Source organism: Plutella xylostella, chromosome 5 (genome assembly GCF_932276165.1).
Source record: "Plutella xylostella chromosome 5, ilPluXylo3.1, whole genome shotgun sequence".
NCBI classification, from domain to species: Eukaryota; Metazoa; Arthropoda; class Insecta; order Lepidoptera; family Plutellidae; genus Plutella; species Plutella xylostella.
The window spans coordinates 6,100,325-6,114,152 of NC_063985.1; the positions used below are offsets into that span (position 1 = coordinate 6,100,325).

Consider the following 13,828-nt stretch of genomic DNA (forward strand, 5'->3'; position numbering starts at 1 on the left):
CAGTTTTAGCATACAGCATGTTATGTATGGATGTTATGGTGTGTATGATATGGAGAAACAGGATTAAGCAAGCAATTTTTTAATAATATGAAAATGTTTATTAGATAAACCGCCCCCGTAATAAATATATTTTATGAACGTAGCATTGAGATTTTTTATTTGGGCTAGGTTGGTACCAACTACTTTGTGTGCATGTGTGTGTATTATTAAATATTATTGTTGAAGAAAAGTAGCCTTTATGTGTATGTAATAAAGGACATGAAGTTTGTTGACTTTTCGTAGAGACTCCTACTCCAACGTCTTTGTGTGTGGTGTTGGTGTTCGTATTTGTATGAAGCTCGTATGAAGTGAACCTTGTGAAAATGAAACAGCAGCAGACTGACTTGTCAGTTTGAAGTGAAGTTGTGTGTGAATTAAATGGCGAAGAATACTTTACTTTTCATATTTGAGAAATAATACTTGACAACAACTATAAATATTGATAAAAATTACATTAATTAACTACAAAATGCGTTCCATTGTTGAAATAGGGGCCAGTGTCCCTGCCTTTCTTGGAAAGTTATGGAAATTGGTTAATGATTCTGAAACAAACCATTTGATTTCATGGAGCCCAGTAAGTAAATTATCTATTTATTATGGTCTCTATAAACAGCACTACTTCTTTTACTATCACTTTATGAGATCTACAGTACAGCTCACTGTTTTTAATACTTTGCAGTTATTTACAATGAAAACAACCTAAAAATGAAGCTGGTTCGTTTGTATGAACCTAATATAAATAAATAGTTCAAGTCACGTTTTAGTCCATGCTATCGGCTACCTGTCTGTTTTCGCATGACTTTTTTTTAACTAGGACTTTGTAATCAATCTGAATGTATGGTAACCTGGTCCATAATGGCAAAAGGACATAATAAATATGAATTCTTAACTATTTCTTAATTTTTTTGGTAAAATAATGTCCAACATTTCAATGAGTACATCTTAACAACTTTCTATGATCCCCTTTAGTTTGTGACCTTATGTTTTGAATACCTTACAGCTGATACCTGTTTAAAACATTATTCTATTACTTTTTTAGGGTGGGAAAACCTTTGTAATAAAAAACCAAGCAGATTTTGCTCGAGAATTACTACCCTTATATTACAAACACAATAACATGGCAAGTTTTATCAGACAATTGAATATGTATGGATTCCACAAAATCACTTCAGTTGAAAATGGTGGATTAAGGTATGAAAAAGATGAAATAGAATTCTCACATCCCTGTTTCATGAAAGGTCATGCATATTTGTTGGAACACATAAAGAGAAAGATAGCAAATCCAAAGACCATAGTTACAAGTAACGAAAATGGGGAGAAGATTTTGATAAAACCCGAGGTGATGAATAAAGTGCTGGCGGACGTGAAGCAGATGAAGGGCAAGCAGGAGAGCCTGGACGCCAAGTTCAGCGCCATGAAGCAGGAGAACGAGGCGCTGTGGCGCGAGGTGGCCATCCTGCGCCAGAAGCACATCAAGCAGCAGCAGATAGTCAACAACGTAAGTGGTTGCTACTAATGAATTATCTTTTGTTAAACTGTACTTATCTAACCGTTTGTCTTGCAGCTCATACAATTCCTGATGTCCCTTGTGCAACCAACGAGAGCTGGCGGCAGTGGAGCCAACGGCGTGGGCGTGAAGCGGCCGTACCAGCTGATGATCAACAGTGCCGCACACAATGCCACAGGATCATATCCTACAGCTGCTAAAAATGCTAAGTTTGATAAGGAAGCTGGTCTATTGGAAGAACTGATTGAGGATAATATAGTGAGTAACTGTTGTATATCTATTGATTTACATATGCAGTACATTAAATAAAAACAATTCAATTAATACAAATAATCAATCAATCTTTTTAGGAAGAGGGACCAACCATTTTTGAGCTAGCTCATGATGATGCCCTTCACAATGAGGCATCTCAAGATTCCATGGGGCAGGACTATGTCACTGTGGATGTGTCCACCACCAGCCCAGATGTGGCCATGGGACACAGTCCCAATGGAACCTCGCTATCTGCCCAATACCACGTCACCATGGAGGATGGTGATGACCAGGAAACAGGTTTGTTTACTTTCTGTTTCATTTAAATACCAAACCAATAATTTGATTATGAACTAAACTTAAAAATGAAATGCTAATTTGTTTTAGATGGAGAACAGGCAGCGTACACAATAAATCATAATGGTCTCCTAACTACAGCGGAGTTGCCGACGACGCCGTCCCCCGGCGTGCCCACCGTCACCACTCCCACCCTGCAGCTCATCGACCCCACAGTACTGCTGTCCCCAGGCACCTCCAAGAGTAAACACAGATCTCAGGTCAACAGGTCACCGAGCAGCTTCAACACTATGAACCCTTCAGCAGATCTGAAGCTACCGGCAGAGATATTCGCCAGCGATGGCGACGACTCTGTGAGCGACGCCGGTTTATCAGCCGAGGACCAGATGCACAACGCGTTGCAGGACCACATCACCAACTCCTCCCTCTTGACAAAGGACAAAATGTTTGGCGGTATCAACATCAAGGTAGAAAGGCCAGACTCCGTTAAAGGTACCACGTCTAAGGCAAAGAAAAGTAGTAAAAACTGTTTGGCCAACTTGAAAATAGAGAATATAAAAACTGAGCTACAGGATGATCAGGACTGGGGCAGCATGAGCGTGGCCACCGTCAACAACAACACCGACGTCAACAAGTACCACACAGTGTATGTACACCTTCATTACTTATCCCACTCGCTTATTCACAATCTCACCTATTTGTGTATATCCTCTCCATCTATATTTCATTAGTATATTCCCAACAGTGCGGCGACGCTCGACCGTCCGGAAGCTACACCGGTACCACTGTTATACCATCATTATTGTGTAAATAATTTATTTTTTATAATTTCAATATCCAGGAATAGGAGAGATAACTTCTGCAAAAATCTTGAGGAACTATCTTCCCTTTATGGAACGAATGCGAAACAGTATGTTTTTAATTTTAATTTATACATTTGAGAAAGTGGCCTACTATAAATATTTTATTAGATTTCTGGCAACTAGTCATCTGCTTATGGTAATAGACTTTATTGGCTATTTCGGCTCTAATATGGAACGAGATAAGACAAAGCCCCTCTACTAATGATAAATAAAATAAACGCCTGAGTTAAAAATACTAAACACAGCATTTTTATAACAGGTGTGTAAAGATGTTTTAATTAATTATTTATAAGTTATGCATAACAAATCATATGACTATCTGTATTAGACCACTTTTGTTTAAAAGCTTATCACATCAGTCCTAAATCCATATACAATTGGGGTACGTATTTTCATTCTATAATTAAGGCAGTAAAATTCCATGGCATAGTGCGAAACATAAATCATAATTCACATCTTGCATAACTTATGGCCAAAAATATGTAAATTTCCACATAAGCTATGTTATGTAAATAAACATAACAGTATTTTTTACTAGAATACCAAGACTTTGATTTGCAATTTGCAATGGCCGAAATATTTTTGTACGGCTTCAGGGTAAGGGGTGTCACCATCATGGACGTTATACCTGTAATTTTGGATAACTTGCTTCTGGCTTATTCTTTTGTTGCATACCGCCATCTTTAGTCTGGTAATGTTTCAGGAGTGATATAGATGACCACCTGGACACGATGCAGACGGACCTAGAGTCACTCCGGGAGCTGCTGCGAAGCGATTCCTATGCCTTCGACACCAACACGTTGATGGGGGTAAGTTATACTATTGTTTAATTATATCAATAACGCCTGAAGGTATAGAGCATGTAGAGAAAGATAAGTGTAGAGCACAGGCTATTTTAAACATTATTTCCATTAAATTTTTTCATAGCGAAGGCTGAATACAAAAGATAAATCTTATTAGATTTTGCTAATCAGTCAGTCAGTGCAATAAGAAAAATACGAATACATTATTCATGAAACCCAATTGGCATGCATTTCCCATGAAATAGACTCAAATTGTGGTGCAAGTGAGCCGGCTAATGTATTGAGTTCTGAATCAATTGATTGGCGCGCTACGTTTGAAAAGCGTCTGTGTAGTGGTGTGTTTGTGTACGGCGCGGGCGTGTGTGTACGGCACACAGAGGCAGTGGGCGATGTAAACACGGCTCCGCGCCCGCTAGGTTGGCGGCCCTGGCGGAGTCACGTTGCAGGCAACGTGTGCCGCGGCCGCAGGGCTGCCAGCGCCGCCGGTACTGACCTACATTATCTCGCTGTTGTTGTGTGAGGTGCATTCTGCATTTCTGCTCCCACTCTCGATTAGGGATACGGCTTGCGTCATTCAATGAATGCGCCTTGGAATTTGTTTACATATGGAGACTTTCAGTTTTAAATTATTTATAGTCTTGGCATACGGCTAATGCGACTTATTATTAGAGTTTATGATTATTTATTAAGTTCTTAGTCATCATAAACCTAACCTGACGGGTTTTTATAGGCCGTCTTATAATTAATTAAGTAATCGTTATAATTTTATGATGGATCGTACACACGAAAAGTACGCTTTATAATTTACATGGAAATCGGCAACCCTAATTATCATACAGCATCTTGCGATTTTCTCACGCACACATAGACATGTCTCTACATATGTAACTGTCCATGAGCGGGCACGTATAGAGTGTATCGAGTGTTACCAAACAAGTGACTGTATGGCCATTACTCTTTACCCCTTACTCCGTTCGATACTCGGAGACTCCGACTGTCGAGCAACGTGTCTCGCACTTTCACGTGTTTTATTAGCAAAGGACGAAACGATTCGCCTTCTCAAGCGTTACACAACAACCCTCTGGCAACCGGTACTGATTCCCATTTAAAGCTAAAAGCTTTCAAGGGGGAATTAATCAAAACTATTCTTAAGTTAATTGGTTTGTTAACTTAATAACATTCGCTAGAATTTTATAAGCAGTCATGCCAACGTGACCCTATGACCTTAGTCGTTATTGATCTGTAGGTACATGCTCTCTGTTTATCGAGGAGGAATAATTTTCAATGTATTATTGCAACAGCGCAAGGACGATTTAAATTGTAAAAGTAGCAATCTATTAGAACTGGATCATCGTGGAAAATTATATAAGTATAGCAATTTAAGTAGATGCGTTAAGGCCGTGCCGATTTACTATATAGGTACCCAGTAGTCAGAGGGGATGAAAGGCTAATGATGATGAATTTAATATACGTACTTACTAAACATTCATGTTTATCCCTAATTACGTAATGATTACTCGACTGCCGAAGGAAGAGGAGTAATGTTTTTATAAATGTGAAAGTTTGTAAGTATGGATGTTTGTTAGGTACCTACTCTTACCGTAAAATGGCTGCGTAAATGTAGGCACACTTTAATTTAAAAAAAACCATGTAGTAAGCAGGTACCTACCATGGATTAACACACATATAGGGTAGGCTGTTCAAGAGCGAATTTCTATGGGAAATCTTTCAAAAGCGAAGTAAAGCTCTCTGGAAAATCTAGTCATATAATAAAATTACCAAGAGGCAATACAAAAAAAATACAAAAGAAATGTTTCTTTACAAAATCTGTGTATGCTTACTAATTTTATCATTTTAATAAACTTTTTTTTCTCTACAATTCCAGCTATTCGGTGCCGACGACCCCTTCTACGGTCTCTCGTTCAACCCAGTGGACGAACGGACCAAGCCCACCAACAGCGGTGAGTCGACAGAGCTAGCCCAGCGCATGCCTCTATACCAGTAGACTAGTACTTACAACTGTGAGCTATATGGGGCGGGGCTGCAGAGTACGGCTGATTCTGAACCAATGATGATTTAATTTGGAACCGTCTATTGGCCAATCGACTGTCTTGCTGATGGTATGCTGTTGAGAGAGCTAATAGTTTGTCGATTTTATTCTGTTGGTCCACCTTATCCGATAGCATGATTATATAGGACAGATGGGTTAAAAATACAGATAATATGCATATAGGTTGGGATGTTGATTTTAAAGTATGAATGCATTTATTTATGTGTACTAAATGAACTAACTATAAAATTAAGTTTTGTTGATTCAGAATCGGTCACATTTTGTCTTCGACTGGTAGGTAATTGATTGTTTTTATAAATGCCAAGTGCAAATTGCTATATTAGTTATAATAGTTATATAAATAACTATATTACCTACAAGTTGTACACTGTGTATGGACTTGAATAATGTTTAATGTATGTCTGGGACTCAACCACCACAAGATGCCGTTTCAGTAACTGCTGATTTATAAAACAATTCATTACCTACCTTGAGCATAGAAATGGGTAGGCTAGTAATCCCGGTTTCTGATTTAAGATAATCTTAACCCGTACTTCAGCTAGAAAGCAATCGTATTCTATACCTACTGAAGTATATTGCAACTTGACATTCTCAAATGAGAAGCCACGGGTTAGTTTTTACCCCAAACGCAGATTTCTGCAAACTCTCCACTGCATTTAACTCCATAATATCTCCACAAGCAGGCTAACTCCCCTAAAAGGGCGAAACGCCCACATGTGTTTGTTATTTTCTTAAATTTATGTTAATTGTAGATACAACAAAACAGTATCCGATGATTGATTTTGATTGGCTGATGCGTAACAGCGACGCGGCGACTAACTAGCCTGTCGCCTCCACACCACCATTCGCAAGACGGCAGTCATCATCAATTTTTTGGACAGTTTTGGTAATGATAATGAGTCATTTTAAATGGCAGATTGTGATAGGAATGGTCGAGATCTAACTATGCACAGAACAATTATTAGGACGTAGTTATAAATAAGGAGTAGGTTTGTTCAACTTTAAATGTGTCGTTTCATTGTTAATTAAAGCTAAGAAGCTGAGAGGTGAGGTTTCGAATGTAAGCTCCGCCGCGGGCGCCCCTGACCTGGCCGCGGCTGATGATGATGGTAGTATGTGTTGATAAATACCACATTCTATTACGCTAAAAGTTATTTTGCATCTCTGAGATTGTAAGATAGTCCATACTTTAAGTTATTGATCACATTGCCATAGGTGACAAAAGTGTATTATGCGAAAATGAATTTGAGTAAATTTCTGTCATGAAACTTTTGAGCTCGATAGTAAAATTTAAACGATCGGAATCATAAATGCAATACAAAGGCACATATAATAATTATTATCATTATTAAAGTTATCTCTACTTGTTCCAAACTACTATGAAACACAGGTATAACACATCCATTAAAAAGTCATGCCTGACGGTTTCTTTATACTTACCAATTTCCTCACAAAGTGAGTCGCGACCTTTAGCTTTAGCTAGCTAATTAACTAAAGTATGGACTGTTTTCAATTACTTAGAAGATTAATTATTTTGTTATTATTAATTAATAGTACCTATCCTATACTATTTTAAATAATTTAATGTAATGTTATAGTTAAAACTCTGTTATGTTGATAATTACAAATTGAAATTTTACTTTTACATTAAGATAATAGATTTGTTGAATAGTATAATCTACGTTACAGGAATTATCATCAATTTATTATGATCTATAATAGGTTTAATTAGCTCCTTATTAATTTAATTTTAATTATATTATGTCTATTATTAGAATGTAACTGAGTCTGTTTATGGCGTATATTTCAAATTTCGTACAAAGCTTAAAAGCACCTATGTTCCGTGTGTGTGTACATAGACTAGCTATTTTCATAGCCATTTGGTGGCCAGCCGTTGTTTAGTAGACTCAATCCAAGAGTTGTCGATTTTACAAATAACCCAATTTCCACCTACTTATTTTTATTGTGTGACACTAAAATATTGTATGCATTGTACGAGTATGAGCATAATGTTTTCTGATTTGATAATATTGGTTTTGGGTGTTTTAAGTAGTGTAGCTTGATTTAGGATAAATATTTCTAATAAATAATGAATGTAAATTTAACTGCTTGATGCTTAAACTAATATAAAGCATACATGTTCTTTTGATAAGCGTCAGGCAGTTTATGTTTACACGAAATTCTTCCGGCCTTTTGCCGAGTATATTGCATGCGCATAGTTATCTGTAGTTAGCTTCAGGTTACCAATACTAGATAGAGAGACAGTAGAAATGACGCATTGTGTGTTAAACTAACGTTGTTTTGGGAATTATTTCAGCTGAGGGAACGAATCAGCTTATTACGTATACGGGGGAAATTCCAGACTTTGTGGACATAGAGGCGGGGCTAGATAGCGAGCAGGTGGCGTGCGCGTCGCCGGCGGCGGTGGAGGGCGCGCCGTCCGTGCTCAACACGCCGCAGCCCACGCCGCGCGCGCGCCGCTGAGCTGCGCCTGCGCAACCAGAGAAACTCTGCGCATTACCTCTACACCACGCTTATCTGCAACACGTGTGTTAATTCAAAATCGCTTTAAAATTATGCGTTTGACATTCTATAAGTAAATATTTATTTGGATTTTTTTGGAGCGAGGCGGTCTTCATTTTAATACCTAACTGAAAACGCTGTTAGCACATGACCTGGCTATTGTCATCCATCACAGATTAGGATTAACAGATTGTAATGCCAAATACTTCTAAAACAGTAAATGATCTGTAATTTATGTTTTGTTGGACACAGAAAATATCTGTAAAAATCTGTTGAAACTGTACGACTAGTCAATGACGACTGAAAACCATTATAATTTTCTACAGGAATAAATTAAATGTATACAAATTGTATGGACTGTATTGTATATATTTTTGTAGACATAGCAGAACTTACCACTCGTGTTTACTAGTTTACTACTTGTGGAATAAATAATAGAATTAAAAATAGAACGCTATATTTGCGTCGTTAGCACGCATCCTGCCTTAATTATTACTTTGGGTACAAAAAATACAAATGCCTTAAGGTAATTAAAAGTTTAAGTAGGATAGATAATTATTATGGATTTAGTAATACTGTTATTAAGCTGCATTACATATGTAATATTAGTAACCAGACGTCATTTTGGTAAGTTCTGTTAGGTAGATGCGCGAAGCTATTATTTTATCTTTGTGGTTTTCTAAATATTGTGCGTGTAAAACAGAAAACCAACTGTAAATACTTGTGTAAGGTTTACTTTAGTTTGTATGATATTAATCTCATATAATGTAAACGAGACATTACAATTATTAATAAGTATTATTATGTGCATTTGAGATCATACGACAAACATTGCAGTTTGTTTGAAGACACCATTGATTTGGAGATTTCATTTTAGGGTACTGCAAGTAACAAAGGCTATCCATATTTTGGCATACAGTGCTTATATGTATAATATTATGTAATTGTATTATGTAAAATGGGCTCGTAACTAATTGTTACAAAGCCTTGTTTTATAAGGTGTAATATCAAAATGTAGATTCGAGACTCATAGAAAACTTCACCTACAGTTTGGACGTTAATTTTAAAAACGCCAAAGCGAAAAATATTTTAACTGCAAGATTGAAGGTTGTATACTAGGTATTAGGAGGCAAATTAGAATGACAAACAGATGTAATGTAACCAAACCAGCACTTTTGAAAAAAAAACACTTTATTTTTATCAAAGTAAGCCTTTATAGTGAAGTGCGGTAATTGCAACTATCCGGTAATTGCAACTCACTTCAATAACTCCCTCTAGAGTTACTTCATTGTAAAACGACAGACTAAAATCAATTTTACATCATAAAAGTTCTACCCAAAAATGTAGATAGCGCTGATAGCTCAAGAATTGTGGGAGTTATTGAAGTGAGTTGCAATTACCGGATAGTTGCAATTACCGCACTTCAACTTATAGTGTTTTTTTTAACATTCAAAGAATTTTTTATAATTTTTTATATTATAGATATTTAGACAATAACTGTAGAAGTACTTACCTACTCTTGTTTATCGAAACTGGTGCTCTGATTAGGTAGGAATGCAATGTTTGTCTATGGTAATATCATGTATTTCAATGAAATGTGCTCGATTTCCTTACCTAATTTTGCCTTCGTTTGTATTGAAATATAAAAAGGGGGGATTTTATCAGTGATTGACTTACAAACAATCCGTTCAATACTATCAGATTTATGTATTTTGAATTTATGGTATTGCGGGTACATTTAATTTCTTTCGGTTAGATCACCCCAACTTATTCCACCCTGTATAGCATTGTAAAATCGATTTGGCTGGTACAATAGCTTGGAGGTGTGAACGCAAAGCCTACTCTCCAGTGCAAATTTTATATTTACTTAATGTTTATAGCTCTCCAATTCATTGGAATATGTATTGTTATTAGTATTTATATTGTGAAACAAGATTATATTTTTAAATTTTGAATTACTATTATTATGTCCATTGTACTATATCATCAAAATATTCAATTAACATAGAACAAAGTATAGTAACAAAGTTTGTGTTAAAGATATAAATATATTTCGTTGTAAGTTATTTTTAATTTCAGTGTAATTAAATGGTTGAGATGTATCATTGATTTTAATTATATCTTTCCTTTCCTAGGTTCTATAAATATACACAAGTGTGATAGATGCAACAATCATTTATTAAAATTTAATACAATGAGGGTTTAGTAACATTAATTATAATATTGTATAGTACAGTCGACCCAATTTATACAAAAAACACCAAATGTATGTACGAACTGTGTAGTTTACTTTAATTGTAAATTAACTGTACCATAATTACTTAAAATATAAATTATCACAGGTCCACTACAGAATTAAAGAGTCATAACATAAAATATTTTAAACCATAGATTTTATTATACAGTATTGTAAAGAAAAAATATTGCACATTTAAAGTGATTAAAATTTCGAGCCCCAGGTGACACGAAAATATATTAAACATTTACAATTTGTACAGGCTTAATTGATTATTTACATTTTGTACTCAAATAAAGTGTTATTTCTCTTTAGTATCTACCTAAATCCTAAAAGGTTGTGAGCTCTAACGTTTGTTGGACCTACCACAACATTTATTAGAGTACTTATGTAATTTAAATGGTCCTGACTACCGACCAACAGTTCTAATTTAATATTCATAGTCCAATACTGTACATAAAATATTTCTTTGTGACAAAAAAACATATTAGTTAATCACCAATAATTACCCGTGGGCATAACATACCTTTTAGTATTAGTACTTTTAGAAAATGTTACATTTTAACACAGTCCACAGTAGGTAGGTCCTTACAATCGACCTAACTGCCCATTTCCTGCTTGCCTTGTCAGATAGGTGAATGCGAGTTCGTCAAGGTCTGATTATTCAATTCGCTCACGGGGATCGCCTCGAGAGTAGCTTCCTCATGAGGGCTGGCAGGAAGGTGGGAGCTGGCGCCCGGTCCTTGAGCCCGTCCTCGGTCATGTAGTTAGTGGGCTTGGAGACCAGCACTGTGTGGAGAGTCGGAATGTTGCCGATAGTGCACGCCGTCTCCGCAGAAATAGCGCGACAACCCTGCACGTCTAAGAATTTGAGCTTCTTACAGTTGTCCCGCACTGCATCTATCGTCTTGTTGGTTAGTTGGTTGCAGCCCTGAAATAAGTAGAGTTATTGTTATTTTTGATTGACAAGAAAAAATATCGATCAACAAGTCAGGTAGGCAATCTGAAAATATAGGTAAGTAAAGAAACGAAAGAAAATACGTACCCTTAAATTTAGGTTCTTCAATCTTTTCAGACCTTTTACAATCACTTTGATGGCTTCATCTTTCAAGTTGTAACAATCAACCAAGTTGAAATATTCAATACTAGGGCAGTTTTTGACTAGATGTTCAATACCTTTGTGAGTGACTTGTTGACACATACTCATATTCAGATGCGCCAGTTCTTTGAAGTAGAAGGCGTAGGTGAGGCTGACGTCAGTGATCTTGTTGCAGCCGCTGATGTCCAGCTCTCGGAGGGACTTGAGTCGCTCGAGAGAGTACCCTGTGTAGGAATCGGATGAATACTTTTCGCACAATTTCTTGACATCTCGCTTCCGCCTCGCATCGCGCAAGATCTCTTCCTCTGCTCGAGAGCCGAGATGTATTTTGTGGTGAGTGTAGCACTGGTCGTAGTTGGAGACCACCGCCTCCTCGTCGTCGTGCGCCTTGCCCATCCCTGTCAGCCCCGCGTCGGTCACCTTATCACAGTGACTCATTTTTAAACAAAGTAGCCAAACTTGATTCTTGAAAATCAATTGTATTGATTTATCAGTAACTGCATTAAAACAGTAGCTTATGTCTAATGAGCGCAAGTTTGGTAGTTTTTCTGATATCATGATGAGACCTGATTCATCTAAATTCAATGAATGAATATCAAATTCTTCCAAGATTTCATTTTTCATTGAAAGTAGTCCATTTTCTAATCCTTCTTTGGTAATTAGCTCGCACTGTGATATGTTTAGAGTTTTCAACTTCTTGAGTTTATTCAATTCAAGAATCCCCAAGTCAGTAACTGCGCGGCATCTCTGTATGTTCAAACTTTCTAGATTTACTAAGTTTCTACAAATATTTACCACAGATTGGTCAGTCACTCTACTGCACATACCAATATTCAATACCTTTAGTGATGTTTGATATGAAATGAGCTTCACTATGCCAGAATTTGTCAGTTGGTCACAACCAAACATTTCTAATGATTCAAGCCTCAGATCCTCTACATCAGCCAATAACTTGAGAGCTGAACCATCTATCAGCGTGCTGGAAAACTTGAGGCGCTTCATTTGTGGAGCTCTCGATATTATGACTTGAAGAACAAAATAAAATGTAAGTACACTCTCTGATGGAGTAAGAGGCTTGTTTTCAATGGTAGTTGGATAGAACCTTTTCACTAATCCCAAGTGAAATTGAAGTGAACAACCTGACAAATCCAGCTCTTCCAGTTTTGGTGCTGCATCTGTGAATCTGCTCACAAGAGCATCTGTGAGGTATTGATTTTCTGTTAGACTTAGAACTTTTAGATTTTCAAGACTGTTAGCTGTAATGCCATCTGACTTCCCTTCCAAAAGACGCCCGGACATGAAAAGCTCTCTACAACTCTCAATACGTAAAACTTCCAGGTTAGGACATTTTTCTATAATATAGACAAACATCTTTTCACATGTGTCACAGCTTCTCAAGGTGATACCCTTTATATTTTCCCCTAAGGTATCCCAAAAGCATTTAGTTTTGTTTGATACTTCCACATCACTGAACACAAAATTGGAGAAATCTACAGGTGATTTGACAAGTATGTCTAGGGGTTCTTGTCCATCATATAATTCTGCTTTATAGAACACCACTGCCTTGTTGTCCACAAAGCATTGGTCACTGGCCGCTGCATACCAGGCGCGGCATGTCTCACTGGCAGCTTGTCTATCCGATGGAGGTAAATACTTGAACAGGTACACCAATACCTAGAATTAGAGAGGGTAAATTGTACAACATATTTTTAAAGTTTTCAAAAATAATTTTATAAATGTGTTGGGCGAAATTTAAATTGAATAATTTATTGTACCTCTATTATGTCTTAATGATAAAAAATACAAATTAGTTGGCTCCGTCTGATATATCAAGACTCTAACCATTAATTCTTTAAATCAATGACAAAGAAGCAACTGTAATATGATCCAAATCACGTGAAAAACTTTCGATGTGCGAAACACAAACAAAGAAAACTATATTTTAAGGAGTAGAGACGTAGATTCCCAATTTTTCCATACCTCATATGGTAGATCCATTTCGAAATATGTATGATGTGATTTAAACATTTACATTGATTGTGTGTTTTATTTAATTTTTCACTTTATTTTTCTACTATTTTTTTCAGTAACTTCCGTCATTTTCTTCCTGCTGACTTTGACAAGTAAGTTTTTTAAAA

The 13,828-nt window shown here is 36.5% G+C and overlaps 2 protein-coding genes across 9 annotated transcripts; one reads left to right on the plus strand and one right to left on the minus strand.

Annotated features, from left to right (window-relative positions):
* Positions 1 to 363: 363 nt before the first annotated feature.
* LOC105385217 (heat shock factor protein) lies at positions 364 to 9,213 on the plus strand. Of its 8 annotated transcripts, none has more exons than XR_960644.3 (10): positions 364 to 613; positions 1,079 to 1,537; positions 1,604 to 1,804; positions 1,897 to 2,098; positions 2,186 to 2,741; positions 2,937 to 3,005; positions 3,662 to 3,767; positions 5,647 to 5,722; positions 6,585 to 6,718; positions 8,150 to 8,287. XR_960644.3 is itself a non-coding variant. In XM_011555556.3 (10 exons), exons 1-10 carry the CDS (start codon positions 509 to 511, stop codon positions 8,314 to 8,316), a joined length of 2,022 nt encoding a protein of 673 aa, XP_011553858.3. In that variant the 5' UTR covers positions 364 to 508; the 3' UTR covers positions 8,317 to 9,213. The 8 variants fall into 8 exon arrangements, 7 of the variants coding, with proteins under 7 accessions (XP_011553858.3, XP_011553867.3, XP_011553891.3 ...); XM_011555556.3 differs by lacking the exon at positions 6,585 to 6,718 and adding an exon at positions 6,864 to 6,944 and having other exon boundaries at positions 8,150 to 9,213; XM_011555565.3 differs by lacking the exon at positions 6,585 to 6,718 and adding an exon at positions 6,864 to 6,941 and having other exon boundaries at positions 8,150 to 9,213.
* Positions 9,214 to 10,070: 857 nt separating this feature from the next.
* LOC105385252 (F-box/LRR-repeat protein fbxl-1) lies at positions 10,071 to 13,828 on the minus strand. The gene is made up of 3 exons (XM_011555603.3): positions 13,671 to 13,828; positions 11,637 to 13,364; positions 10,071 to 11,522 (listed from the first exon to the last, which is right to left on the minus strand). The coding sequence occupies exons 1-3, from the start codon at positions 13,716 to 13,718 to the stop codon at positions 11,265 to 11,267; spliced, it is 2,034 nt and encodes a 677-aa protein (XP_011553905.3). The 5' UTR covers positions 13,719 to 13,828; the 3' UTR covers positions 10,071 to 11,264.